The sequence below is a fragment of the Rhinoderma darwinii genome, chromosome 4, assembly GCF_050947455.1.
Source record: "Rhinoderma darwinii isolate aRhiDar2 chromosome 4, aRhiDar2.hap1, whole genome shotgun sequence".
Lineage (NCBI taxonomy): Eukaryota > Metazoa > Chordata > Amphibia > Anura > Rhinodermatidae > Rhinoderma > Rhinoderma darwinii.
The window spans coordinates 29641210-29669026 of record NC_134690.1 but is presented as its reverse complement, the minus strand read 5'-3'; the positions used below and the strand labels follow the sequence as shown (position 1 = coordinate 29669026).

General features: G+C 42.9%; 1 protein-coding gene and 1 long non-coding RNA gene across 3 annotated transcripts in view; one reads left to right on the top strand and one right to left on the bottom strand.

The window, feature by feature from the left end:
* The window catches only part of TNFRSF21 (TNF receptor superfamily member 21), an 89429-nt gene extending 62745 nt beyond the window's left edge, over positions 1-26684 (top strand). For both annotated transcript variants that reach the window (XM_075860966.1, XM_075860965.1), the window contains 2 exons: positions 24518-24740; positions 26411-26684. In XM_075860966.1, coding sequence (XP_075717081.1) covers positions 24518-24740; positions 26411-26640 — 453 coding nt within the window. In that variant the 3' untranslated portion in view covers positions 26641-26684. The remainder of the gene's footprint in view (positions 1-24517; positions 24741-26410) is intronic.
* Positions 738-27817, bottom strand: part of LOC142759102 (uncharacterized) — a 33990-nt gene continuing 6910 nt past the window's right edge. The window contains exons 2-3 of the long non-coding RNA XR_012883060.1: positions 8613-8759; positions 738-2607 (exon numbers count right to left, since the gene is read on the bottom strand). This is a non-coding gene — a long non-coding RNA (uncharacterized LOC142759102). The remainder of the gene's footprint in view (positions 2608-8612; positions 8760-27817) is intronic.

Sequence of the window (27817 nt, the reverse complement as noted above, 5' to 3'; positions counted from 1 at the left end):
TTCTCTGATAACTTGTTGCAGTGCGATATCTTAATCGGAGAGCAGAACGCCTACAAACATCTGCCCATTGATTTCAATGGGAAATACGGCGTTCTGTTCCTACGGGGCATTTTTTTTACGCCTCATTTTTTAAAAAACGGCGCGTAAAGATGCCCACGAAAATTAAGTGCATGTCACTTCTTGAGAGGATTTCGGAGCTGTTTTTCATTGACTCTATAGAAAAACAGCCGTAAAAAAACGCCACGAAAAACGTGAGTTTGATTAAAAAACGGCTGAAAATCAGGAGCTGTTTTCCCTTGAAAACAGCTCCATATATTTAGACGTTTTTTTTTTAGTAAGCGTGTGAACATACCCTTAGCCTTTTGGTGTGTCCTATAGCTTCCACCAGCTGCCATTTGTACAATCACTCCCAACCATGCAGCCGGACGATGTTTAGCAATTTAAAGACACCTTTTCCTGGCTTGTAGTCAAAAATAGGGAGGGGGGGTGAGATTCCCTCCCACATTTACAGCGGCTGTGAGTCAGCTTGCTTTACCTCATTCACCTTGCTGTAATTCTGGGAAGTGCTCCCTCTAGTGGCCAACCTAGGAAAACATGTCAAATTATTATTTAATTTTTAATACATCCCACCATGTGGGGAAAAAAAACCTTACAAATACAGCAAAAAAAACTTACAAAAATCTAATAAAAATAAGTAAAAAATAAGTAAAAAAAAAAAAATAATATTTAATTTGCGACACATCTTTAAGCCATTAAAAAAGTAAAGTTAAAGCTTCTTGCCATTGTAAACCAGAATAGTGTATGTACAGTATTAAGGGGGTTTTACACTGGGCAATTATCGGGCAGACAAGCGTTCATATAATGCTCGTTGCCGATAATTGTCCTGTGTATACAAGGCAGCGATCAGCAGATAAACGAGCAAACGCCCATTAGCTGATCGTATACTTTTTAAAAAACTGAAATATTCTCGGTGTCGGCACCGCGTCTCCCTGTAAACAGGCAGAAGCGCTGCCGACTTGATTCTACTGTATGTGGACGAGCGATCGGAGTAACGAGCGCTCGTCCCCATATGACAGGAGCAAACGAGCGCCGATCGAGCTGTCTCGTTGATCGGCGCTCGCTGTAACGGTATAATATGGACTTTTATCCTCCGCTCAGTTAATTGAAAAAAAACAAAAACATATGCCCACTTAATGGCAGTCAGCGGTTGGGAATATGGCATCCGCCCATAGTCCATACCTGGTACAGTACAGAAGTCCTTTTACTCCAGTTGTGTGATATCGCAGCTCAGCCCCATTCACTTCAATAGAGCTGAGCTGCAATACCAGATACAACCATGAACAGGTGTGGCGCTGTTTCTAGAGGAAGGCAGCCATGTTTTTCTGATCCTGGACAACAGCTGTAAACTTTATATAGGGCGTCTTACAAGTGTCCTAATGTAAAGAAGCCTGTCCCGTTGACTGGTACTGTTTGATATAAGTAGACCCTGCTGCCCCCCATGGGCATTTTTTTTTATTTTTTAAAAGGAACCACACACCTGTCTCTTATGCAAAAGCCTTCACGCATGCCCGTGTCCGCTACGTTACTGCAGATTGGGTTCTGCACTGTGATGAAGGCTTTTGGCTCCAAAATGTTACTTCTGTTCTTCTCCTCCTTTTTTTTGGATTAGTTGCGATTTTAAGACCATGGACAGTGTTCAGGAACGTGTACCCAATTTTCCAGTAGGATGAGGCTGTGGGGCAGCATGGGATGCAACAAAGTCACCGAACAACATCGCATCTTGTTCTGGCCACAATGCCTTGTATTATTTAGGGTGGTACCCGAGGTAATCCCACCACAATGCTGATGGATGGACTGTATATGGCTGACCACTCCAAGTAACGCTCGTCTAACCGGTCACTATAGAATGCCCGTTGCCCCCTCTGCTGTGTCCTAGTGACTGTACCTTGCCCTTGCTATTGCCCTCTGCTGGGTTATGCCACCGACCTCTCCTGCCATACCTCATTACTCCATAATCGGTTCTGTTCACTTGTAGACGCAGACTTTCTTAAAAGGTGTTTTGCGCCATTTTGTCATACCAGAATTTTTTATTTTTTTTACGTTAACCTCAACAACTTGGAGTTAGGTGTTTCCCCTACACTATGATGGTTGGATTATTCTGAGTATTTCTAGCTGAAACCAACCTCTTGGAAAGCTCTGAGGGATTTTTTTTGGACTTCTCCCAAACCCCATGATGTATGAGCCCAAGACAGACTCTCTTTTACAGGCATGGGAAAAAAATCTGCCCTCCCTTTTTTTATTTTTTTATTTTAAGTGACCCCTACAGTGCTTTTAGTTACTCCACGTTCAGTCCAGCAGGACCAGTCACAAGTCGTATTCCTCTCCTGACCTGACGAGAAGCTCTGGGCTGAACCCCTTGAGATCTAGTTGACAGATGTGGCGTGCGACTGTTCCGTCCTCTATGTGACTATGCAGACCTCGGCAAGTTCAATTGAGTTCTCTGACCAGACGGACGCAGCTGCTGAAAGACTTGTTCGTTTCATAGTGGGAATTACTGTTTGATCTCCAGTAGCTTCACCGCAGCATTTTACAGCCTAAATGACCAGTCTGTGAAAAACCAAAGGTGGAGAAGAAGAAAAAATATTACCAGTGGTTCTGCGTGGAGCTTATATTATGGCTATGGAAGCAAATGGCACATTTCTGAGATCTTTCTGCATGATGTCATTACATCTAGTTCTTACCTTTAGACTGTTCTCTAAGCTGTAATATAACCGATCAATAAGACTGACGGGAGGGCACTGACGGGCTTAGATTGGGGGTAAGACCACTTACTGCCCATGTTTTTTTCCTTGGTATACCCCATAAGACTAGTTTATACTGTACAAGTATTAGAACAGATCAAGAAGACTGACAGGAGGGTGCAGTCAGGCTTAGATTAGTGTAAAGGCCACATAGAGCTAGGTGGGAGATCACGGTCACGTGGGTTTAACTTTTTTGTGTTTGCTTTTGTCACTAGACTTTATTTAAGACTGTAAAAGTATTTGAAGACATCAAGAAGACTGACAGGAGGGCACAAGCAGGCTAAGAATAGTGAAAAGGCCATATAGGCCTGGGGCTAGACTAGGAGATCACCTCTCGTAGGGCTGGGCATTTAATCGAAAAAATGTTTATCTAAATTCAGAACAATTAATCGACGTCATCTTGCGAATTTCGGGTTTATCAATTATTTTTAAATAATATCTGCATCTTCAGGACTCAGATGCAGTTGAACCCAATGTTCGAGCAGGGAGCCGTAAGGTTGCTCTGCCATTCACGATGTATTGCTGGACGCGAGGCGGTGACATCATCGCGCCTGTCTCCTCCACTCGTCATTGGAACGGAGTTAGGGGAGTATGTATATTCTTTTTATCGGGCACTATTGGGGGCAGCTATGGGGGACTTCATACTGTGTGGGGTACATATATGGGGTCATTATAGAGGCATTATACTGTGTGGAGGGCCGTTATGGCGGCATTATACTGTGTGGAGGGCCGTTATGTGGGAAATTATACTGTGTGTGGAGGGCAGTTATGGGGGTATTATTCTGCGTGGAAGGCAGTTATGGGTGCAGTATACTGTGTGGAGGGCAGCTATGGGGACATTATACTGTGTGGAGGAAGTCCTAGGGGCATTATAATGTGTGAGGCATATATGGGGCATGATACTGACTGCGGAACACTATGGGGCAATATACTCTGTGGGGAGTGCCATGGGGGCAGTTATAGGGGCATTATACTGTGTGGAGGGCAGTTATGGGGGCATTATACTGTGTGGAGGGCAGCTATGGGGGCATTATACTGTGTGGAGGAAGTTTATGGGGGCATTCTACTGTGTGGAGGAAGTTATAGCGGCATTATACGGTGTGGAGGGCAGCTATGGGGGCATTATACTGTGTGGAGGAAGTTTTATAGGGGCATTATACTGTGTAGAGGGCAGCTATGGGGGCATTATACTGTGTGGAGGGCAGCTATGGGGGCATTATACTGTGTGGAGGGCAGCTATGGGGGCATTATACTGTGTGGAGGGCAGTTATGGGGGCATTATACTGTGTGGAGGACAGCTATGGGGGCATTATACTGTGTGGAGGGCAGTTATGGGGGCATTATACTGTGTGGAGGGCAGCTATGGGGGCATTATACTGTGTGGAGGGCAGTTATGGGGGCATTCTAATGTGTGGAGGAAGTTATAGCGGCATTATACTGTATGGAGGGCAGCTATGGGGGCATTATACTGTGTGGAGGGCAGTTATGGGGGCATTCTAATGTGTGGAGGAAGTTATAGCGCCATTATACTGTATGGAGGGCAGCTATGGGGGCATTATACTGTGTGGAGGGCAGTTATGGGGGCATTCTAATGTGTGGAGGAAGTTATAGCGGCATTATACTGTGTGGAGGGCAGCTATGGGGGCATTATACTGTGTGGAGGACGTTATAGGGACATTATACTGTGTGGAGGGCAGCTATGGGGGCATTATACTGTGTGGAGGAAGTTATAGGGGCATTATACTGTGTGGAGGAAGTTTATAGGGGCATTATACTGTGTGGAGGAAGTTATAGGGGCATTATACTGTGTGGAGGAAGTTTATGGGGGCATTATACTGTGTGGAGGAAGTTATAGGGGCATTATACTGTGTGGAGGACGTTATAGGGGCATTATACTGTGTGTGGAGGGCAGTTATGGGGTATTATTCTGCGTGGAAGGCAGTTATGGGTGCAGTATACTGTGCGGAGGGCAGCTATGGGGGCATTATACTGTGTGGAGGAAGTCCTAGGGGCATTATAATGTGTGAGGCATATATGGGGCATGATACTGACTGTGGAACACTATGGGGCAATATACTCTGTGGGGAGTGCCATGGGGGCAGTTATGGGGCATTATACTTTGTGGAGGGCAGTTATGGGGGCATTATACTGTGTGGAGGGCAGTTATGGGGGCATTATACTTTGTGGAGGGCAGTTATGGGGGCATTATACTGTGTGGAGGGCAGTTATGGGGGCATTATACTGTGTGGAGGGCAGTTATGGGGGCATTATACTGTGTGGAGGGCAGTTATGGGGGCATTATACTGTGTGGAGGGCAGTTATGGGGGCATTATACTGTGTGGAGGGCAGTTATGGGGGCATTATACTTTGTGGAGGGCAGTTATGGGGGCATTATACTGTGTGGAGGGCAGTTATGGGGGCATTATACTGTGTGGAGGGCAGTTATGGGGGCATTATACTGTGTGGAGGACAGTTATGGGGGCATTATACTGTGTGGAGGGCAGTTATGGGGGCATTATACTGTGTGGAGGGCAGTTATGGGGGCATTATACTTTGTGGAGGGCAGTTATGGGGGCATTATACTGTGTGGAGGGCAGTTATGGGGGCATTATACTGTGTGGAGGGCAGTTATGGGGGCATTATACTGTGTAGAGGGCAGCTATGGGGGCATTATACTGTGTGGAGGAAGTTATAGGGGCATTATACTGTGTGGAGGACGTTATAGGGGCATTATACGGTGTGGAGGGCAGCTATGGGGGCATTATACTGTGTGGAGGAAGTTATAGGGGCATTATACTGTGTGGAGGGCAGCTATGGGGGCATTATACTGTGTGGAGGAAGTTATAGGGGCATTATACTGTGTGGAGGGCAGCTATGGGGGCATTATACTGTGTGGAGGAAGTTTATAGGGGCATTATACTGTGTGGAGGGCAGCTATGGGGGCATTATACTGTGTGGAGGAAGTTATAGGGGCATTATACTGTGTGGAGGACGTTATAGGGGCATTATACTGTGTGGAGGGCAGCTATGGGGGCATTATACTGTGTGGAGGACGTTATAGGGGCATTATACGGTCTGCAGAGCACTATGGGGAATATACTGTGTAGGGAGCGCCATGGGGCAGCTATGGGGCATTATACTTTGTGGGGAAAGCTATGGGGGCAATATACTGTACTGTACGTGGGCAGTGTCGGGGGGTATATTATATACAGTAGTATACAGCAGGCTCAGGGGATAAATATTAATTCAATGGCGTAGCATGCAAATAGAGGGTGTGGCATGCAAAAGGGGTATGGCCTAAATCATTCAATATTCGTAGTTGAGGTTACATGTTCAATTAAGGCTGGATTCACACGAGCATGTTCGGTCCGTAAAGGACAGAACGTATTTCGGCCACAAGTCCCGGACCGAACACAGTGCAGGGAGCCGGGCTCCTAGCATCATAGTTATGTACGACGCTAGGAGTCCCTCCCTCGCTGCGGGACAACTGTCCCGTACTGAAAACATGTTTTCAGTACGGGACAGCAGTTCCACAGAGAGGCAGGGACTCCTAGCGTCGTACATAACTATGATGCTAGGAGCCCGGCTCCCTGCAGTGTGTTCGGTCCGGGACTTGCGGCCAAAATATGTCCGTCCATTACGGACCGAACATGCTCGTGTGAACCCAGCCTTATTGTGATCTTGATTTAGGTCATAACGGCCCAGCCCTGACCTCTCGTGGATTACTGACAGGAGGGCACAGGGAGGATTTGTGGGCATAGGGGGGGGGGGGTATAGCCAAGGTACTTGGGTTCCTTTTAGATTTTTATTTTGCGCTACGTCTGTCATTCTACAAAGCGCTCGCTCTTCACAGCGAGTAGTAATCTCGTTATTACACATGAATAAGACTGACCGGAGGAAACGGGAGGCTAGACTTAAGGCTGGCTTAAGAGACCATGTGCTTCTTACTGTACAGCTCATTTATTTAATTCTATAGGGTTCTTCTAGACTGTCTGTAATCCCAGTTGTACATGCGTTGTCAAAACTAGAAAAGACTGACAAGAGGGGGCAAGTCCTAAAAAAATGACTAGATCCGAGGCTAGTAGAATAGAAGATTTTCATCAGCGTTTACACTAGATGTTACTCATAAGCAAATAAATCTTATTTATGACATACTAATTTTGAAGATCTATGCTTACTGTCAGTGAAAGGAACCATTATTGTTGTTAACATCCAGAGGTTGGAAGCCTGTCCTCATCATGTCCTGCTGACACAGCTGCATTGGTCCTTTCAGTGTATCAGACCTCCCTCCTGAATTTGGACAAGATCAGGATAGGTTATCAGCCTGTGGATGTTTCCATTCACTGACAGCAAGCAGAAGTCATGAACATGCTAAATCTGAATGTTGCAGGACTTTTCATCGGCTGTATTTACATGGAGTAGCTGCGATACATTACTGCGTGTAGTGCCAGCCTTTGCTGTGTGGGTTTTCGATTATTCCCGCAGCTCAGACATTGATTATGGGATTTCTGAATTGACGGATTGGGGAACGTTCTGCGTGGACACCTCCCTACGGAGGTTTGTTCCTACCGGTTTTGCCCGTTACGGTTTGGAGCGTGGTGGTTTACGATGTACTGAAGGTCTGTTGGGCTCCCAGGTGTGGACTTTAGTAGAGGAATATACAACATGTTTCTGTCTGTAATGAAATGACTGGGAGAACGGATTTCCTGAGCTCGTCTGCCAGAAATCTCTGCATTGCAGAGGAACGCTCATCGGCTCCGCGACCCGGGTTCAGGATCTGAAGGCGCTCATTGGTAGAACAAGGTTGGGGGTTGCAAACATTGCAGCAGTCATCAGGGATATTAACATATTACCGTGACTGGCGTTCTATGTGACACGGGTTCAGCGTATTTCTGAAATTCCGGGTGAGCTGTTGCGTTTTCGTATGTTGTGTAATCTCTCTCGGAGGTCCTTGTTAGTAACCAAGGCCTCCGGTATATGACCGTGTACAGGAACAAAACGAGGAGCGGATCCATTCAGACACTGGAGCACGGTTCGCAAAAGAAGTGCAGCGCAAAAGTATCGTGAAATAACTCCTTTGCGCCATTTTTGGAGACGGCTATGACACTTTTAGAGAAAAGTTTCTGAACTTGGCCAAAAGTTGAACCAAATTGATTATGGACTTGGCACAAAATTTTGGCATACATGTACGGAGGTGACGTAAGGAGGAAAAGTGCGCCAAATTTATTATGTCGTGTGCGCCATTTTTATACATTTGGCACAATATTCGCTGTTTCTGTCCCCTTCATTGCATGGTGTAGTTGCTACTTATACTATTGCTACATGTGCTTTACAAATGAGCAGCTTTTCTTGGTTTGGGAGGGTCATTGTGGTCTTCCTTGTACCCCAAAAGGCATCATAGGTCATAGGGGCCAAAGGTATAAGCAGGGCCAATCCGCCTAGGCAGGAGGACCCATAGACCTAGGCAGTCCCCTACACAACTACGACTCCCAGCAGCTACTATGCCTGCTACCCCCAATACTGCACAAAGCTGCCCTACGTCGCACGCTGAGAACCGTCCTGCAACTTGAGCTTGTTGCATTGTTGGTCTGAAGCCTCTGATCTTGTTTTATGGAAGTTGAGCTTTTTCACAGTCTCTGATATTCGGGATGTCTATAAAGACCCTGCTGGTTTACTGTTGCTGAATTTTAATGTCTCATATTCATATTTGACACATTTATCATGGCAGCGGATTTCATTTCTTCTCGGCAGTTTATCACAGGACCCCCCCCCCCATGACTTATTCATCATAAAGAGCGCGTCTTCCCTTACCTGCGGATGAGCTGTGGACTTGATGAATGTCACCGGCCATATCTCTCCCTATGTTCCGTACCTCGTTACTGCGGCCCTGACATTTATATTTATAATCATTTTTGCAGCCGGTATCCACATTTTATTGTGCCAGAGATGAAGAGAGATCTGAAAAATATCATCCAGAGATTAAAGTTGGATGTATGAACTTGGTTTCAGATATATTAACTTTTTGCATCACCTTTTTGAAACCCATATACCTTTTTATTATTGAACTTTCAGCCTGTGACCTCCCATTTGTCTCCGTTACTTTCTTCACATAAGGACCCGACGTCTGTCTCTTTAAGCCCTGTCCTCTATAACCTTATTCCAGAAATGGACAGGTCACTGCCTCCCACAAGATCAGCACACTCCTCTGCAGGTGTCATCATTCTCATTATGTGATAAGTACATGGTGTCCTATATGACAACTTCATGACACTCTCCCTGTCACTTTCAGCCTTATCCTCTTTAACATAATGATATGAGTGTACAAGGTCACTGCCTCCTACAAAGTTAGCACACTCCTCACCTGCTGCTTTCATTATTCTGATCATCTCATGACTACATTGTGTTCTCCACAAGCTTCATGACCCGTTTCCTGTAACATGCAGCCCTTTTCGACAGAACAACATGAATGGACAGGTCACTTTCTCCTAAAAGATCAGCACACTCCTCTCCTCCTGCTGTCATAATTACCTTGATCTCATGTCTACAGGATGTTTTTCCCTCACCCTGTCACATGCAGTCTTGCCTTAAGTGACCTTATCCCAATTCCCACTTTGACAAGATCATCAGCTTAAATACTTTGTTCTCCTGTGATCAATCCTGACAGGTCATTGGCTTTAATTATTCTATATACGGTATTGTCCATCTACCTTCGATTTGACTAGTATAGCATCTTGGTTACCTTCTTTTCTTGTATGCTAAACCCCAAGAACCATATGTTAGTGTGGGAATTTGTATTCGATATCCTAAAATAAATCCCCAATATTCTAGATGCGGTATGAGAACTGTATGGGTTTTGGAGCAATAAAGCCTCCTCTATCTTTTCTTCTTGCCTCCGTTAAGCCCGCAACGTGCGTAGTATTGACCCTTCCCTCAGACGGCGATCGTTCTGCCAGGTATATTAGCTGTTTATTGCGTAGACAGGTTGTTAAGGAGGCATTTATTGCTGCTTGTCGCCTACTGTAGGATTAGTGTTCGTGCTGTCGCCATCTACGGTTTAGTATTAACTGTTTATGGTGCGGAAGGACCGTCTATATACATAGGGGATGAGCAATTTTCCACACTACTGTACATTAAAATGGGACTTCATCTTTTTTAGGACTTAAATATTGATGGCCTATCAGTGGGGGTCCGACCGGGAGATCCTCGCCGATCAGCACAACGAAGGGGCTGTGAATGTGACTGAAGGACGGACGGCTGCTGTTCCAATGAGGGTGATATGGCGCAACCGCTTTTGTTGTGCTCATTGACCTGGTATCCAAGTCTTCGGACCCCCACAGTTAAATTATTGATGTCCTATACTAAGGTTGGGCCATCAATATTTGGTTCCGGAAATCATTCCAAATCTCATCCGCACGCTGCGTAAAAAAACCTGCTGAAAATTTTTCATAAATTGACCTGCGGTGCGTTTTTTTTTTTGGTTTTTTTTATCGCTGTTTTTTGTTGCATCCTTTCCCCCATTGAATTCAATGGGGAGGTAAAACCCACAACAAATAGCAGATGTTGCGATTTTTGCCGCAGAAAAGTTGTGATTCCGCCACAAAGATCGCAACTAGACAAAAAAATTAAATCTCCTACTTCATCTCTACGCTCCTGTGTCCAGCCCGACCTCCACAGATGACATTTCATCCCATGTGACCACTGCAGCCCATCACAGGCCAATCACAGGCTGCAGCGGTCACATGGGATGAAACCTCATCCCAGGAGGCCGGGCTACGGGTAAGAAAGTATGAGATTTTTTTTTTTTAAATCTTTTTTTCCGCAGCAGAAAAATTACAGCCGAAAAACTGCACTACCATTTGGTGATGTTTTTTGACCGGAATTCCCTGCGGCTTTCCGGGCGGATACGTTGTATACTTTTGCGCAGCGTGTCCGCCCTGTCTGAACATACCCTTAGGCCTTATTCAGACAAACGTATACGTCCGTGTGCTATCCGTTAAAAAAAAAACTGACAGCACACGGACCTATGCAGTTCAATGGGGCTATTCAGATGTCCGTGATTTTCACGCAGCGCGTTTCCGTTGCGTGAAACTCGCTGCATGTTCTATTCTGGTTTATTTTTGTGAACCACATCGCCCATTGAAGTCTATGGGTGCGTGAAAATCACGGACAGCAATCACAGTACACGGACGTCTTCCGTGTGCTGTCCGTGTTTCACACAATAGTTGTTAAAAAAATGTTGAGAAAATAAATAAATACAAATGTGCACCAATACTGACATCAAAAACGGATGGCACACGGAACTGAAATGCATTAAATCCGGTCCGTTTTTTGCGGACACGCTCATCTGAATCCGACCTAAGAGTGCGTACCCATTGTCTACTATTCTTAGTGGACCCCTGAAGCACAGAGATACGACTATGGGAGCACCAACGGGGACTAAAAGAAATGATGTACAAAAGTAGTGCATGTTTTACTATTGTCCGTCGTTCAGTGACCGTGGGACCTGTTGAAGTCTGTGGGTCCGTCAAAAAAAACGGGCGGCACACGTAAGGCATGAGTATGCCGTCCGTTTCTCACGGACCCGTTGCTAAGCAGGGCGGGCCAAAGTTCCCTGCATTCAACACGCAAGATGGAATTTAATGGACCATTTAAAACCGAACTACAACGGAAACCACACGGATGTCACAACGGACACACGGATCCGTTTTAAACGGACGTGAAAACGGTGAAGCATGTGTGCGTCCGGCAGGGCCAATTCACTCGAACGTGAATAACGTCCGTGTGCTGCGCAGGGAAATCACGCGCAGCACACGGACCCATTGAGTTCACACATGCAGGAGTTTTTACGCACCTATCGGCTATTGAAGTCAATGGGTGCGTGAAAATCAGGCACCGCACACAGTTGCACATCTGTGTGCGGTGCGTGATTTGCGCATCAATTCAATTGAAAATAATAAAAAAAGATGTGCTTTTGCGAGTGCGTAAATAACACATTCCCCTCGCCAGCGCACTGATGCATAGCGGACCAGATTCACGCGCGTGAATGATGCGCTCGTGTGAATGTAGCCTTATACTGGGCAGTACAGGGACATGTAGTGTGGTTGAGATGCACTGTAACCCATGGGGCACTTACCTCAAACCGTATTATCCCAGTAAGGATACATCTCTTTTTACATAGAAGTTATGACCAATATCGTACCCACCCCACCCATGGAGGAAGCCATACATTGATCAGCGTGAACCTCCTCATACAAGATATTACACAGTGGCTCTAGACGTTTGCAATATGGGGTTTCTTATTAACCATTCGGTTACCTAAGATTTAAAAAAAATAAAATAAATGGGTGTTCTTTTTTTACTTCAATAGAGATGAGCTGCAATACCAGAAACTGCCTATAGACCAGACTGGCGCTGTTTTTTCGTGTGGGTGGGGGAGCAGACCCTTTTTCCTAATCTCTGACAACCCCTTTAGAACGTGTTCTCAGGATACTCTTTCTTCAGACCTCTCGGTGTCTTGTTTATCAATTTTCCATCCATTCTTTTTGCTGGTCGTCCTCCGTGTAGAGCTGTCCGGCCGCAGGCGCGCCCACCCCAGGTATTTATCTCTAATGAACTGCGTTTGTCTGGCATTGCGGCTTCGGGTCTGGTATACTCCTGTATGAAGTCAGGTTCTGGCGGAATTACTCTATAATTGAGTCAATAATGACATTCGCTCTGCCAGTCTGAAGTCCGGAGAAGTTCCTGCTCTGGGTTATATGAAGAACAAGATGTTTTCAGTCTCTTCAATGACAAGGAAGGGTTAAAGTTTGGCGTTTGAGGGCATGGCGGATATTTGATGTACTTTTTATTACAATGTTGTTGTTCCAAATTTCCGTGCTGATTTAATTACTGAAGACATTTTTATGCCCTGTTCGCACTGTTTTTTTTGCACAGTTTTTTTAAGGCAGAAAATTCTGCCTTTAAAATTCCGTTTTCCGTTTTCAAAGTTTTTCGCTGCGCTTTTTGCCCACAGCCATTGAGCGCCGCGGGCAAAAAAAACGCAGCGAAATACGCTTTCTCTGCCTCCTATTGATGTCAATGGGAGGTCAGAGACCTAAACGCCCGAAGACAGGGCATGTCGCTTCTCTTTCCCGCGAGACGGTTTTTCTGCTCGAGGGAAAAAAACGCCTCCGCCTCCCATTGAAATCAATTGGAGGCATTTTCGGACGTTTTTTGGCGCGTTTTCCGACTCGGTTTCCACGTCAAAAACGTGTCAAAAAACTGTGTGAACTGGCCGTTCGAATTCCTTCAGGCATTTTGAGGAAGATTTTTCACTGCGTTTTTTGGCCATCGACCATTGAAGTTAATGCAAGGAACGCTGCGAAAAATGTTAAACGAGTGTCGCTGGTTTTTTCTGCCTCCCATTGATTCAATGGGAGGTCCGAGGCGAAAACCGAGGAAAGAAGGCATGTCACTTTTTTTTTTTATCATCATCCCGCGATCGACCAAAAGTCACCCTGACGAAAAAGATGCCTCTGCCTCCCATTAAAAACAATGGAGGGCGTTTTTGGCCATTTTTTTGGATCTGACTCAGATGTGGTTTCCGTGTCAAAATCGGCCCCAAAAAACGCTATGTAAACTGTTCCTTATATTGGTCACAGCCCTGTTATTCTGATACAAAGCTCCAAATCCCCTGCAGCCACCACTAGAGGGAGCTTACTGTATACGGTTTTATTACAGTTAAAGGGGTTATCTGGGGGTTCAAATATCTGTCTTAGGACTGGGATGGTATTAAATAAAAGTAGTAATAACGTAAATCAGGTTTTCACAACTTCATGTACCGTACAATGCAGCATCGCCGCTGAGGCCAGCGATTGGCTGCTGCGGCACGTCACCGATGAACAGCACATGACCGCTGCAGGAGCTTCCACGGTCACCGCGCTGGAGTGGGGGTTTTACCATTTCCAGCCCTTCTAAAGATTTTTAAAAGTCCAGGATAACCCCTCTAATTGTAGAACTCGTATAAAGTAAATGTTCCCATACACCGACAGTGTTGTCCAATTTTCGGCAGAACCGGCTGACCATCTGATGTAAATGGGGGTGTACCGACTCTTCCCCCAGCGACCGATGTCTGGTGAATAAAGCATCCGGCATGTTGAATTTCAACACGTCCGATCCTTTGTTCTCACGGCAGATAAGCCACCGTCAGGAGTCTGGCATAGACTTAGACTTATTTCCCTCTCGCCATTGAGAACAAATGTGGCTCGGCTGACCGTGCATGTACGTGGGGGGTCGGAATACCGAGCGTCCGCCAACAGCTATCTAAGATGTGTGGCCACCTTAAGGACCTAAGCTCCGTCTATGGCCCCTTGACTGTGCTCCGGACCCCCATTTGTTGGAATCCCATCGATCAAACATGGATTATTCTATAGCTGGAGTCCAGGGTCTAGTCGAGCGGTACTTCACTCTTTCTCTTAAATGTAGAGATGACCACTAATTTGAATGGGCGACCGGCAACAAAATAAGTAGCTGCTCGCTCCGAGCTGTAATGGTCTCTCCACCCGTCACCCCCCTTTGTCGTAGTTGTTACCAAAAGTGGAGCTATGCTATAGTTCCTTACCATTCAGATTGCACAATGTGTACCCCCTTGGTCATCGGGCCACTCACTCAGTATTTTTCTATTTTGAGTACCGAGATACTTTAACCTGTTAGTGACTGTCAATATTCCTTTTTATGGCGGCCACTAATGGCACTGTGGAATAAGCCTACGCCATGTGATTTCAGAAGGAAGGAGGCTCCCTCCGCTACCCTATCGGACACACCCCTGCTGCATTTGCGGTGTGTCAATGGCTTTCCATGGCAGATCTTTGTACTCCATTAAACATAGTGAAGTCCTATAGTGGGACTAAAAAAAAAACGGTAAAAAAAAGATCAATTTAGTTTTATAGAAAAAAAAAATCCCAAGTAAAAAAATTAAAAACTTCGCATAATCGGTAATGTGGGGACCTTGAAGACCCGAACTATAAAATGATGACGTTATTGACCTCCCATACAACAACAACAAAACAATGCTAGAATTGCTTTTTTCTGTTCATCCCGCCTCCAAAAAACACAATAATAAGCAAACAAAAATATGCACCCCAAAATGGTACCATTGGAAAATTCAAGTCATCCCGCAAAAAATAAGCCCTCATACAGCTGTGTCGAAAAAAAAAATGTCATGGCTACTGGAATGAGGCGACACAAAAACAATGAAATAATATTTTTTTCCAGTGATGAGTTATCAACTAATAACTTATTAACTTCTTATCAGTAAGTTCTATGTACCCCAAAATGGTGCCATTAAACATTCCAACTCGGCCTGCAACAATCCGACCCTCATACGGCTATGTCTGCAGAAAAATCTAAATATTATGGCTCTTGGAATGCGACGATGATAAAAAAAAATTGGCATCAAAAGGGTGTTTCCAAATTGTATAAATTCTAGATAGTGAATGGAGCGGCGGGCGCACGCTCAACTGCCATTCTATTCAAACTGATCTCCCGATCGGTGGGACTTACAGCGATCAGGAAATGATCATCTAACTTGTTGGTAAGTGATTCGTGGTTTTGGGAATACCCCTTTAAGGCCCAAAATAGGCTGGTTACTATAGGGTTAAGCTACAACATTTTTATCTTTGTTTATCAATAAAAACGTTGAAATTGTGGTTTTTGTTTTTTCTTTAAGGCCCTGTTCACACTGTTTTTTACACGTTTTGTTACACGGCAAAAAACTGCAGATTCAATGGGAGATGGAGTGTTTTTTTTTCCTGCGAGCAGAAAAAAAACCAGTTGCGGGAAAAAGAAGCGACATTCCCTTTCTTGAGGCGTTTTCAGCCTCAAAAACCCCATTGAAATCAATGGGAGACGGATAAAAACGCTGCGAACGGCCGACGCATTTTAATGGCAAAAAACGCTCGCGGTTTTGCCTTTGCCTGTTGAAGAAAGCGGTAAAAAGACGCCTGTGGTTCAAAACCACTTAAAAAAAAAAACGGAGCCGATTTTTACAGGCAGAATTTTCTGCCTGCAGAAAAACTCTGTGAACAGGGCCTAATATGATCTATTTCCCCTCCCCCTTCCCTGGCATACTTGTGGGGGCTTTAGTAGGCGCTATGTCTAATTCTTATATGGGATTACTGCAGGCGAGGCATAAATACTTCTTCTCTCAGACCGGTATATCTTCACGGGTTATTTATGAGGTTGCTGTATTTTTCTCCCTGTTCTGCTGCTGCCAGTTCCGTGGATTTGGTATTCACTCCGAGTTCTATCAGACTTTGCTGCCAAGACTACTGGGAGTGTCTGCCCCTCTGGTCTCCCTGTAATTGCGGAGAGACGTCTAGAGCTGCCTCTCCTGCCTGGTTACATATTACCCGCCGTGCCCTCTTTGACAGCCATCAAACTGGTGACCTTCAGAAAGCCGCAACTCAACTATCGAATGTTCTGTCCTTCCTAGTAGGCCAAGGTTGTATATACACCATCAAGACGGCCCCACTTACTGCTATGGGGCCCTAGGGAGCGGTGCCTCCAGCTCGGGTTCATTCCGTTTTCTTCCTTCAGGCACCTTATTTTCCGCAAACCTAGCGAGGAGGAGGATCTATCCTGGGGTTGATTTTGGAGGGGGCTAATGGTTCACCTGGGATTATGGTTGCATGAACCAGCAAAACCTCTGTGGGCCAATTTTTACTATGGGGCCCCCTTTTCTTTATACGCTTCCCTGGATCAGAGCTTCATCTGATGGCAACAGATTTGCAAATAAATAAAATATACATTGATTTCAACCGTTTCAGGTGGTCAGCTGCGTGTCCGATAGGATAGATTTAGCGATCTCCGGTAATGGACGCTCTGTGTAATGTCACTTGTCAGGCTTGGCAGTCGCTGCTACGATGTTTCTCTTCCATAATGAACAAGCAAAAATGGTATTTGACAAAAATGTAATTTGCTTCGTCAGCCGTTGTCTCCGGTGTGCGCTCCGGCAGCAAGGAAATTAGATTGTAAGCCCTCGGAGACAGGGAGTGATGTGAATGAATTAACATTATAGCCCGCAGGAATCAAGGGCAGTAAATAAAATATTGCAGGAGCCAAAAATTTGGTCCGCCATTCTGTTAATATCGTGTACAGTAAGGACGCAGTCTGCGGATTAAATCGTTTTTGACCATATTTTATCCCTTTCATCATGACCCAAAATTTGACTGTATGGATTTTTATAACCCCCTCTGTTGCAGCGAGTACATGGTGATGTCAGTAGCTTATAGCTCCTCCTCCTGCGCCTGCTCTTTGTATCGACTTTAATGACTGCTGTGTAGCGGCCCCATAAATGTACGATGCTGGGGAGATGCATTGCGCCAACATTTCATCCCAAAGTGCAGCACAACTTGCTGTATAGCCATAGGTTAAAGTTGACCATAGACCTTAAAGGGAACGTCCAATTTTGCAAACATATATATTTTTCCAATGCATCTAAAATTCAAAATGAACCAATATTGCAAATAATCTTGATTTAAAAAAAAAAAGTAATGTCATTCTGTGTATACAGCTACTATGCAGGCCTGTGTCTCCATGGTAACAGACTACGAACAAAGTTGGTTTGATTCTGTAGTCGTGTTGATCCCCCTCTTCTACTGTCTGTAGGTTATCAAGAAGAGTGGGTAGGGGGAGTGAATGATCACACACCCTGTAAGCTGACCATGGATAGAAGTCGTGTGTTTCAGGATTTCCGGCCATTATTTGGACATGTTCGCTACGTATTCATGTGGTGATATTTAACCATGAATCGTGTAAATGTTTGTAGTGGTATCGGCCAGAAGTACCGATGGTCCGCCGAGTAGTCCTCCTTCTCTCGAAAATGGGCGAATGTTGTTTGACTTTCAAAACCCTGATTGTAATCTGGTTACCATGGGCAACGGTTATAATCTCCTGCTTCTCCTATGCACCAGTTGTGACGTAATCGGATGCCATGGACAACCCTCAAACTCTGGTTGGCATGGGCAGCAGATGTACTCTATTCTGTTGTAACGGGCAGCAGTTGTCAGCTAACGAGCTGCCGTGGTGAAAAGACAAAACTGATCGGTTGATGTTCGCTCAAACGTCATTGTTCTAGGCGGCGGGTGTCACGTGATCGGCTGCCATCGGGACTGCATTGTTCTTATTTATATACAAACATTCTGCGCCTCCGTGGAAAGCTTAAAACTGGCTGATAGTTCAAAGGTCATCAGTGACGGTTGACCGGTGATTGACTGTTGTTGACAGCAGGTGTCACGTGAATGGCTGCCCTGGGAAACGGGTTTCACATATCTTTGGCAATGGGTATCATGTGATTGGCTGCTGTAAACCATAGCATTGTTTCTGATTAGGTCCAGTTCACATGTTTGTGTAGTATGTAGAGAAAGTGCCCAGTATACACGCTAGACGTGTCCATAGGACCCCAACAGGCCAAAAAATAGTCCTTTTGGACTCTGTTAGGCTGGTATGCGTCGGTTCTTTTTTTTTTTTGTGTGTGTGCATTGGTTGTTTAACGTGGGAGCCTAGGGGTGGTGCCACTAAATGGCATACTTGACAGGCCACTGTTAAAGGGGTATTCCCATCTTATTCCCATAAATGTCTGATAGATGCGGGTCTTTGCTCTGGGACCCACACCTATATTCACCCAACCCCCGTTTTACATGGTTTGGCGACTAGGGGGACTAGTCCATAGAGGGCCGTGTTCTCCATTCTGTTCTGTGTGAGTTACAGAAACAGCCAAGCAAGCGCTGTTCGGCTGTTTCCTGCACCAGAATTGAGAGAGCTGCGTGTGCACAGCCCTCTCTCCACTTGTCCCCGCCTCTATTCTGTTACCCTGGGCGAATCCGGGATCGAGTGACTGCGTTCTCGATTATAGATGTGAGTCGATCAGACATTTATGGGGCATTCTGTGGATAAAAATGTCTGAAAATGGAAAACCCCTTTAAATGTGTACGTCATGAACTTTTCAATAGCTTTTATGACGTATCAGTTTAACGGATGCCATATCCGCCTATGGGTGACTGATGCCTAACAATAGCACCTGTCAACCATAGAAAATCATGGCATCTGTACTAGGGTTGCACGATATATCGATAATATTTCAATGCCGTGCACCCTCAAACGGTTCAATACCGTTAATTCATGTATTTCGATACTAAGCTGTGCGGCCGCACAGCTTAGTATTGTAACACATGAACTTCGTTATATCGAGGCTGCGGCTCTGTAATACAGCCATTGCCCCGCTCTTGACAACAAGTGTGCGCGCATCGGTCAGCATGAGGTGATGCGAACGGCGCTGCGCTAATGAGCACTAGCACTGAAGACAGAACATGGTGGGCACGCTACAAAACACCCCCATGTTCTCTGTCTTCAGTGCCAGCGCCACCGCTGATTACTGAAGAGGAGAAAGAAGGGGTCATGAAAAGGGTCGGGAGTTCACGACACATACGGTAAATGTATCCCATAATAGTCGATGGGTGACGGATGCCGCTGTCAGGAGCTTAAACGCAAACCTTCTGCTCCTCCATGAACGTGATCGTGCCAAATGCCATTTCTCTTTTACTGTATCATGTTGTGTGAGTCTTCTATGAGGAGAGTGGGGGTTGTCTCTGTATGTAGTCATCTTCTCTGGGACACACCCGGCTCGCCCTGCCGCTGCCGCATTCTGCATAACAATGCGTTCTCCTCCATAGCCGGCTGTCCGTGACAGATGAGAGCACTTACATTATCTGCACTCTCTAATAGGCTCTTACAAGATGAAAGTGCTGGAAATCGTATATTTACAGATTTCTATTATATCGCATTGATAATGAGAAATATGTATTTTACATCATTTTATAACCTAATTGCACCAACAACGCTCTTGCGCTGACGGGCAGTTGGGTCTCCTGACAGTAACTTACTTCTTGTCTGGTTGCTTCTATGAGGTTTTATTTACTGGAGATCTTGTCCAGTTAATATAATTCTCAATCTATTACAACTCCCAACATGTCCTGATAACCTGTGGGTGTGAACCGTATATTTACAAGAGGTCTTGAATAGGTAGATGGGAAAGTTTTAAAGATGGCCAAAACTGGAGCTTCTACACGATTTAAAGGGGTTCTAAAATATTTTAGGCCTCATGCACACGACCGTGTTTTTGCGTCCGCAATTCAACCGCAAATCCACGGGTTAATTGCGGACCCATTCATTTCTATGTGGCCATACCCACTATCCGTGTTTTCACGGCTCTCCGCATGTCCGCACATCCGTGCCGCAGAAACTCCGGACATGTCTTATTATGGCCCGCAAATGCGGTGCGGACATGCCAATAGAAGTCAATGGGCCCGTGGAAATTGCGGATACACCTCCGTGTGTCATCCGCAGTTTTGCGGATTTGCGGAAGTGTTGCTAGGCGACGACCGGGAATGAGTTCTGTCGTCATCATGTTTTACCTAGGCTTTTTTTTTTTCATCCGCATTTTGCGGATTACATACGGATGAACTGCGGAGGACATACGGATGAACTGCGGATGACATTTCACGGAACACGGTCCTGGAATTTGCGGACCAGAAAAACACTACGGTCGTGTGCATGAGGCCTAACTGCTATAAAAGAGCGGATTTTATGTTCCCCCTTAACATGAGGAGCTGTCCCCTGTTCACCTTGTCCCTTGTATAAAGCACTGTATGTGAGCTGCTAAGAGAAGAGGGGGGAAGGGAACTGACAGCTATTTTATGAAATAAGAATATTTTATCATACTGGCCACAATGAGAGTATAACTACTATAATACTGCCCTCTATGTACAAGAATATAACTACTATAATACTGTCCCCTATATACAATAACATAACTACTATAATACTGCTCCTATGTACAAGAATATAACTACTATAATACTGCCCCCTATATACAAGAATATAACTACTATAATACTGCCCCCTATATACAAGAATATAACTACTATAATACTGCTCCTATATACAAGAATATAACTACTATAATACTGCCCCCTATATACAAGAATATAACTACTATAATACTGCCCCCTATATACAAGAATATAACTACTATAATACTGCCCCCTATGTACAAGAATATAACTACTATAATACTGCTCTTATATACAATAACATAACTACTATAATACTGCCCCCTATATATACAAGAATATAACTACTATAACACTGCCCCCTATGTACAAGAATATAACTACTATAATACTGCCCCCTATATACAAGAATATAACTACTATAACACTGCCCCCTATGTACAAGAATATAACTACTATAATACTGCCTCTATGTACAAGAATATAATTACTATAATACTGCCCCCTATGTACAAGAATATAACTACTATAATACTGCCCCTATATACAAGAATATAACTACTATAATACTGCCCCCTATATACAAGAATATAACTACTATAATACTGCCCTCTATGTACAAGAATATTACTACTATAATACTGCCCCCTATGTACAAGAATATAACTACTATAATACTGCCCCCTATGTACAAGAATATAACTACTATAATACTCCTCCCATATACAAGAATATAACTACTATAATACTGCCCCCTATGTACAAGAATATAATTACTATAATACTGCCCCTATATACAAGAATATAATTACTATAATACTGCCCCTATATACAAGAATATAATTACTGTAATACTGCCCCTATATACAAGAATATAACTACTATAATACTGCCTCCTATATACAAGAATATAACTACTATAATACTGCTCCCTATGTACAAGAATATAACTACTATAATACTGCCTCCTATATACAAGAATATAACTACTATAATACTGCCCCTATGTACAAGAATATAACTGCTATAATACTGCCCCCTATATACAAGAATATAACTACTATAATACTGCCCCCTATATACAAGAATATAACTACTATAATACTGCCTCCTATATACAAGAATATACTACTATAATGCTGTCTCCTATATACAAGAATATAACTACTATAATACTGTCCCCTATATACAAGAATATATCTACTATAATACTGCCCTCTATATACAAGAATATAACTACTATAATACTGCTCCTATATACAAGAATATAACTACTATAATACTGCTCCTATGTGCAAGAATATACTACTATAATACTGCACCCTATATACAAGAATATAACTACTATAATACTGCCCTCTATATACAAGAATATAACTACTATAATACTGCCCCCTATATACAAGAATATACTACTATAATGCTGTCTCCTATATACAAGAATATAACTACTATAATACTGTCCCCTATATACAAGAATATAACTACTATAATACTGCTCCTATATACAAGAATATAACTACTATAATACTGCTCCTATGTGCAAGAATATAACTACTATAATACTGCCCTCTATATACAAGAATATAACTACTATAATACTGCTCCTATATACAAGAATATAACTACTATAATACTGCTCCTATGTGCAAGAATATACTACTATAATACTGCTCCTCTATACAAGAATATAACTACTATAATACTGCCCCCTATGTACAAGAATATAACTACTATAATACTGCCCCCTATATACAAGAATATAACTACTATAATACTGCCCCCTATATACAAGAATATAACTACTATAATACTGCCTCCTATATACAAGAATATAACTACTATAATACTGCACCCTATATACAAGAATATAACTACTATAATACTGCCCCCTATATACAAGAATATACTACTATAATGCTGTCTCCTATATACAAGAATATAACTACTATAATACTGCCTCCTATATACAAGAATATAACTACTATAATACTGCACCCTATATACAAGAATATAACTACTATAATACTGCCCCCTATATACAAGAATATACTACTATAATGCTGTCTCCTATATACAAGAATATAACTACTATAATACTGTCCCCTATATACAAGAATATAACTACTATAATACTGCTCCTATATACAAGAATATATCTACTATAATACTGCCCTCTATATACAAGAATATAACTACTATAATACTGCTCCTATATACAAGAATATAACTACTATAATACTGCTCCTATGTGCAAGAATATACTACTATAATACTGCACCCTATATACAAGAATATAACTACTATAATACTGCCCTCTATATATAAGAATATAACTACTATAATACTGCCCCCTATATACAAGAATATACTACTATAATGCTGTCTCCTATATACAAGAATATAACTACTATAATACTGTCCCCTATATACAAGAATATAACTACTATAATACTGCTCCTATATACAAGAATATATCTACTATAATACTGCCCTCTATATACAAGAATATACTACTATAATACTGCTCCTCTATACAAGAATATAACTACTATAATACTGCCCCCTATGTACAAGAATATAACTACTATAATACTGCCCCCTATATACAAGAATATAACTACTATAATACTGCCCCCTATATACAAGAATATAACTACTATAATACTGCCTCCTATATACAAGAATATAACTACTATAATACTGCCTCCTATATACAAGAATATAACTACTATAATACTGCACCCTATATACAAGAATATAACTACTATAATACTGCCCCCTATATACAAGAATATACTACTATAATGCTGTCTCCTATATACAAGAATATAACTACTATAATACTGTCCCCTATATACAAGAATATAACTACTATAATACTGCTCCTATATACAAGAATATATCTACTATAATACTGCCCTCTATATACAAGAATATAACTACTATAATACTGCTCCTATATACAAGAATATAACTACTATAATACTGCTCCTATGTGCAAGAATATACTACTATAATACTGCTCCTATATACAAGAATATAACTACTATAATGCTGTCTCCTATATACAAGAATATAACTACTATAATACTGCTCCCTACATACAAGAATATAACTACTATAATACTGCTCCTATATACAAGAATATAACTACTATAATACTGCCACTATATACAAGAATATAACTACTATAATACTGCTCCCTATATATACAAGAATATAACTACTATAATACTGCGCCCTATGTACAAGAATATAACTACTATAATACTGCTCCTATATACAAGAATATAACTACTATAATACTGCTCCTATGTGCAAGAATATACTACTATAATACTGCTCCTATATACAAGAATATAACTACTATAATGCTGTCTCCTATATACAAGAATATAACTACTATAATACTGCCCCTATAAATAAGACAAGAACGGCTGATGCAAGGCTTTGAAGGTATTAATGAATGCATTGGAAGTCCCCACATTCTCTCAGCCTTTGCAGAAGAAGGTCCTGTATCACTTGGATAAGCCCTTGGTCCTGTGACATGCTGCTGAACCTTTTCCCACTCTTCATATAGTAAGGTTTATATAATCCTTCCAGTGTCCCGTTACTTGGAAGAAACCTTGTCCACTTTTGCTTTTTTTACTATTATTTATATTTAGGGTTGTTGTTCTAGTCATTTTGATAACTGACACTTTGTGATAATCTACAAAGATCTCAATGCCCTTATGTCTGAGAATACAGTATTTATATGTTAGTGCGTCTACTGAGCCATGCGAAATGTGAAACTGCAGAAGGAACCTTGGCTGGTACCTTGGGTAATAAATAAATGAGTGCATTGTCTCGCACTGTTCATGTATTTCTCCTGTTTTGTTTTGACAGATAGAAGATGACAAGCCGACTCTTCAAGTGAATCCTAACCAGCCAATACCAACTCAGGATCCTTCCCTTAAGGGACCCGACCTTGCCGCCCTGACAGTAGAACCATCTCCGCTGGACAAGAACAAAGGCTTCTTTGCCGATGAGTCCGAACCTCTCCTGCGCTGCGACTCTACATCCAGCGGATCCTCTGCTCTTAGTAGGACAGGCTCCTTCATAACCAAAGGTAACTAAACAGAGTTTTCCTTAGTGCCAGTCACGTCCGTTCATAAAAGCCGGTCCATAAAGTCCTTATGTCTGTTTTATATACTTTATTAGACACTGAATGCTTTTTAATGCCTCATTAATAGATATGGGGGTCATTAATAGCAAGGGTTTTTATGATCTCTGATGGTGGCCACACGGATTTCCAAAATATTCTACCATAACATTAGTCAGACCAACTAATTCTAGTTGTAGACATGGGAGAGTTGTTGGCTGAACATCTTCGTCGATGGTCATCTCCGCCAAATAAATGGCATGTTACTTCAATGAGGGGGAGCTAAGCAACTGCTAGAAGGTATTTATCTGTCTTCCCCCAACCGGAGACATCCGGGTACAGTCACGCTATTCCCATAGACAGGGGTTGTTATCAGATCCCACAAGATCACTCCACTACTCCAACAACCCTAAAAGTTAGTAGTAATAAATTGTCAGACACACGGACTACCTGACTCGTGATTTGTTTAAGGTTATAATATCGCAGGTTGAGAACTTCTTCAGGTCGGGTGTCACTCGAATGTTTCGGGCTTGCATCATTGACAACAATTTTTTAAATGCCGTTTTAGGGACTGCATAGGTAATGTAGGGACATCACTAAAAATTTCCCAAGTCAACTGAAGGCCAAGGGCAACTAATTCTCCAACACTGGAGCAATGTACCCTAACCCATTGTAAACCAATGACCGCTTAGTCATTCATTGGTTTTGTTGGGCACCTTTGCCATTCTAGTTTGAGCTTAAAAAGTGTTATGGTATTTAGCTAATTTTAGGGTTTGTTTTTTGTTTTGTTTTTTCCTTTTTTGTTCTAATATTGTATCTTCCACCATGTAACGTTTTTAAATGTCATGTGACACAATTGACCTCCCCATCCAGTGATTATATCATGGTTCTTGAAATGTAAATTAATATTCCTACAACTGACGTTTTTATGGGATATGCCATACTGTAATTGTCTGATTTTTGGGACCCTCACCAGTCAGGAGAACGAGAATCCAGTGTCCTTGGTACTACTCTAAAACTGGGGCAAAACAGGAGGATAGGGCCACTGAAGACTGTAAAGGGAGCAGCAATTTGTCCAGGTGATGGCACTCCCACTAATTAGACATTTTTGGCATATCCTATAGTTATGCCATACGTTTTAGTTGTTAAAATACCCCTCTAAAAGGAGGTTGGATAATCCATACGAGTGTCCCTTGACAATAAACTGATCACAAAGTGTCCCCCTTCATGGACCCCCAGTGATCAGCTGTTATCTGTGAAGAAACATTGGAGTAAGTGTTCAGTTTCCCTGCAGCACCACCACAGGTGAAATAAAGCATTACACACTGACCATTAAAATCAATAGGTTGTCTGTGTAATGGAGGACAGGTCCTCCTGAGCGAGAGATCCTCTTAAACTTCTCTCCACTCTGGTCAAGAGATAAGGATCCTGAAGAGAGAACCCCCTCTATTATCTTAGAACTCCCTAATAGGGTGTGAAAATGTTTTTTTTTTTACACTGGATAACTCCTTAGCCTTGTTTTTATGTGTTTCTAACAATTGCAAAACTGGCTAAATTTGGCAGGTATTGTAAGTTATGTAGAATGTATGGAGATGTTCGGCTGCTTAATCACTGATTTATCGTATTCTCATCCACAGAAAAAAAGGACACGGTACTACGCCAGGTTCGCTTGGACCCCTGCGACCTGCAGCCAATCTTCGATGACCTGCTACCCATCCTCAGTCCCGAAGAGATCCATATCATTGATGAAATCCCACAGGCCGAAGACAAACTGGACCGTCTCTTTGAGATAGCTGGCGTCAAGAGCCAGGAGGCCAGCCAAAAACTCCTCGATTCAGTCTACAGCCACCTCCCTGACCTACTGTAGTCTTGGTTACGTCTACGATAAACTGCTTGCCTTGAATGACAGAATGAGCGGGTACCTTGCTTCTCCAGGCCAGTTGTAACAAACGTCTCCTCCACATAATGCATTCACCCAACTTCAATTACCGAGGCATTGTTCGAGATGCCACGCATGCTGCAAACCGATGTTGGATTTGCAGCTTTGTACATATCATGACCATTTTCAGTTCAAGGGAATTCTCGTCACCTGGTTTTCATAGCCGTTTCCACATATTTCAATTCCTTTTCACGTGACGTTTAGCCATAGAAATACTCTCTGGAGTCTCAAAGGCTTTCCACCACACAAAGTACACCGTATGTCGGAGACCATTACGTTGCAGAACGTCGGCCACTCTTGGCACCACTCGTATCTTCCGGTTTTATAGTAAAGGGAGATGACGCCCTCCCCTCCCGAGCTGCTGACGAAACTTCCGATGCATGGTACTTATATCACAGCCGGTACAAGAGCATAGGTCCTATGATCCCTCATGGAAGTGAGATCAGTGTAAGACTGTTCAGGTTCTGAAATGCTGCAGTCGTCATAGTCACATCTTCACACCCCCTTGAGGGACTCTTACCTCATTGTTAGACCCCCTTTTAGTAATGTAAGCAGGTATTTAGTTTTCGTAAGGGGCTTAAAAGGTTTCGTTTCTCGTGGGAAAAGCAAATCCCTTTTGGGTTTTTGGTTTCTTTATTGAAAAATATATATTTTTGTCATATTTAGTCATCTGGACTAGTTTTTCTCAGGATGGGAGTACCTGCCTTTTTTTTTTCATGACGAGATGATCCACCACCCGCTCACGGTGGCAGGATCCATTTTGTGGGCTAATCCAATGCTTACTAGTAGTATGACCTTGAGTCATGACTTACTCGTTCCTAGGTCATTGAAACGCTGGTATTGGCGCTGCCCCCAAAATGACTATTTTTGGGGGGTTTTAGCTGACCGGTGCACTTAAACTTTAATTCATGGAGACATCATCATGTGTTGCTATAGTCTATTATAAAGGGATAGGAAATGTTTGGCAACTCCTATAAATTGAAGATCCATCTTTGTGTAACTTGGTCTATGTGGTCTGCAGATGTAAATATCTGCCATCTTTGTAATATCTTCATGGGGCATATGTTTTTTTGCTTTTCACCTATTTTTTTTTATGTTTTTAGTG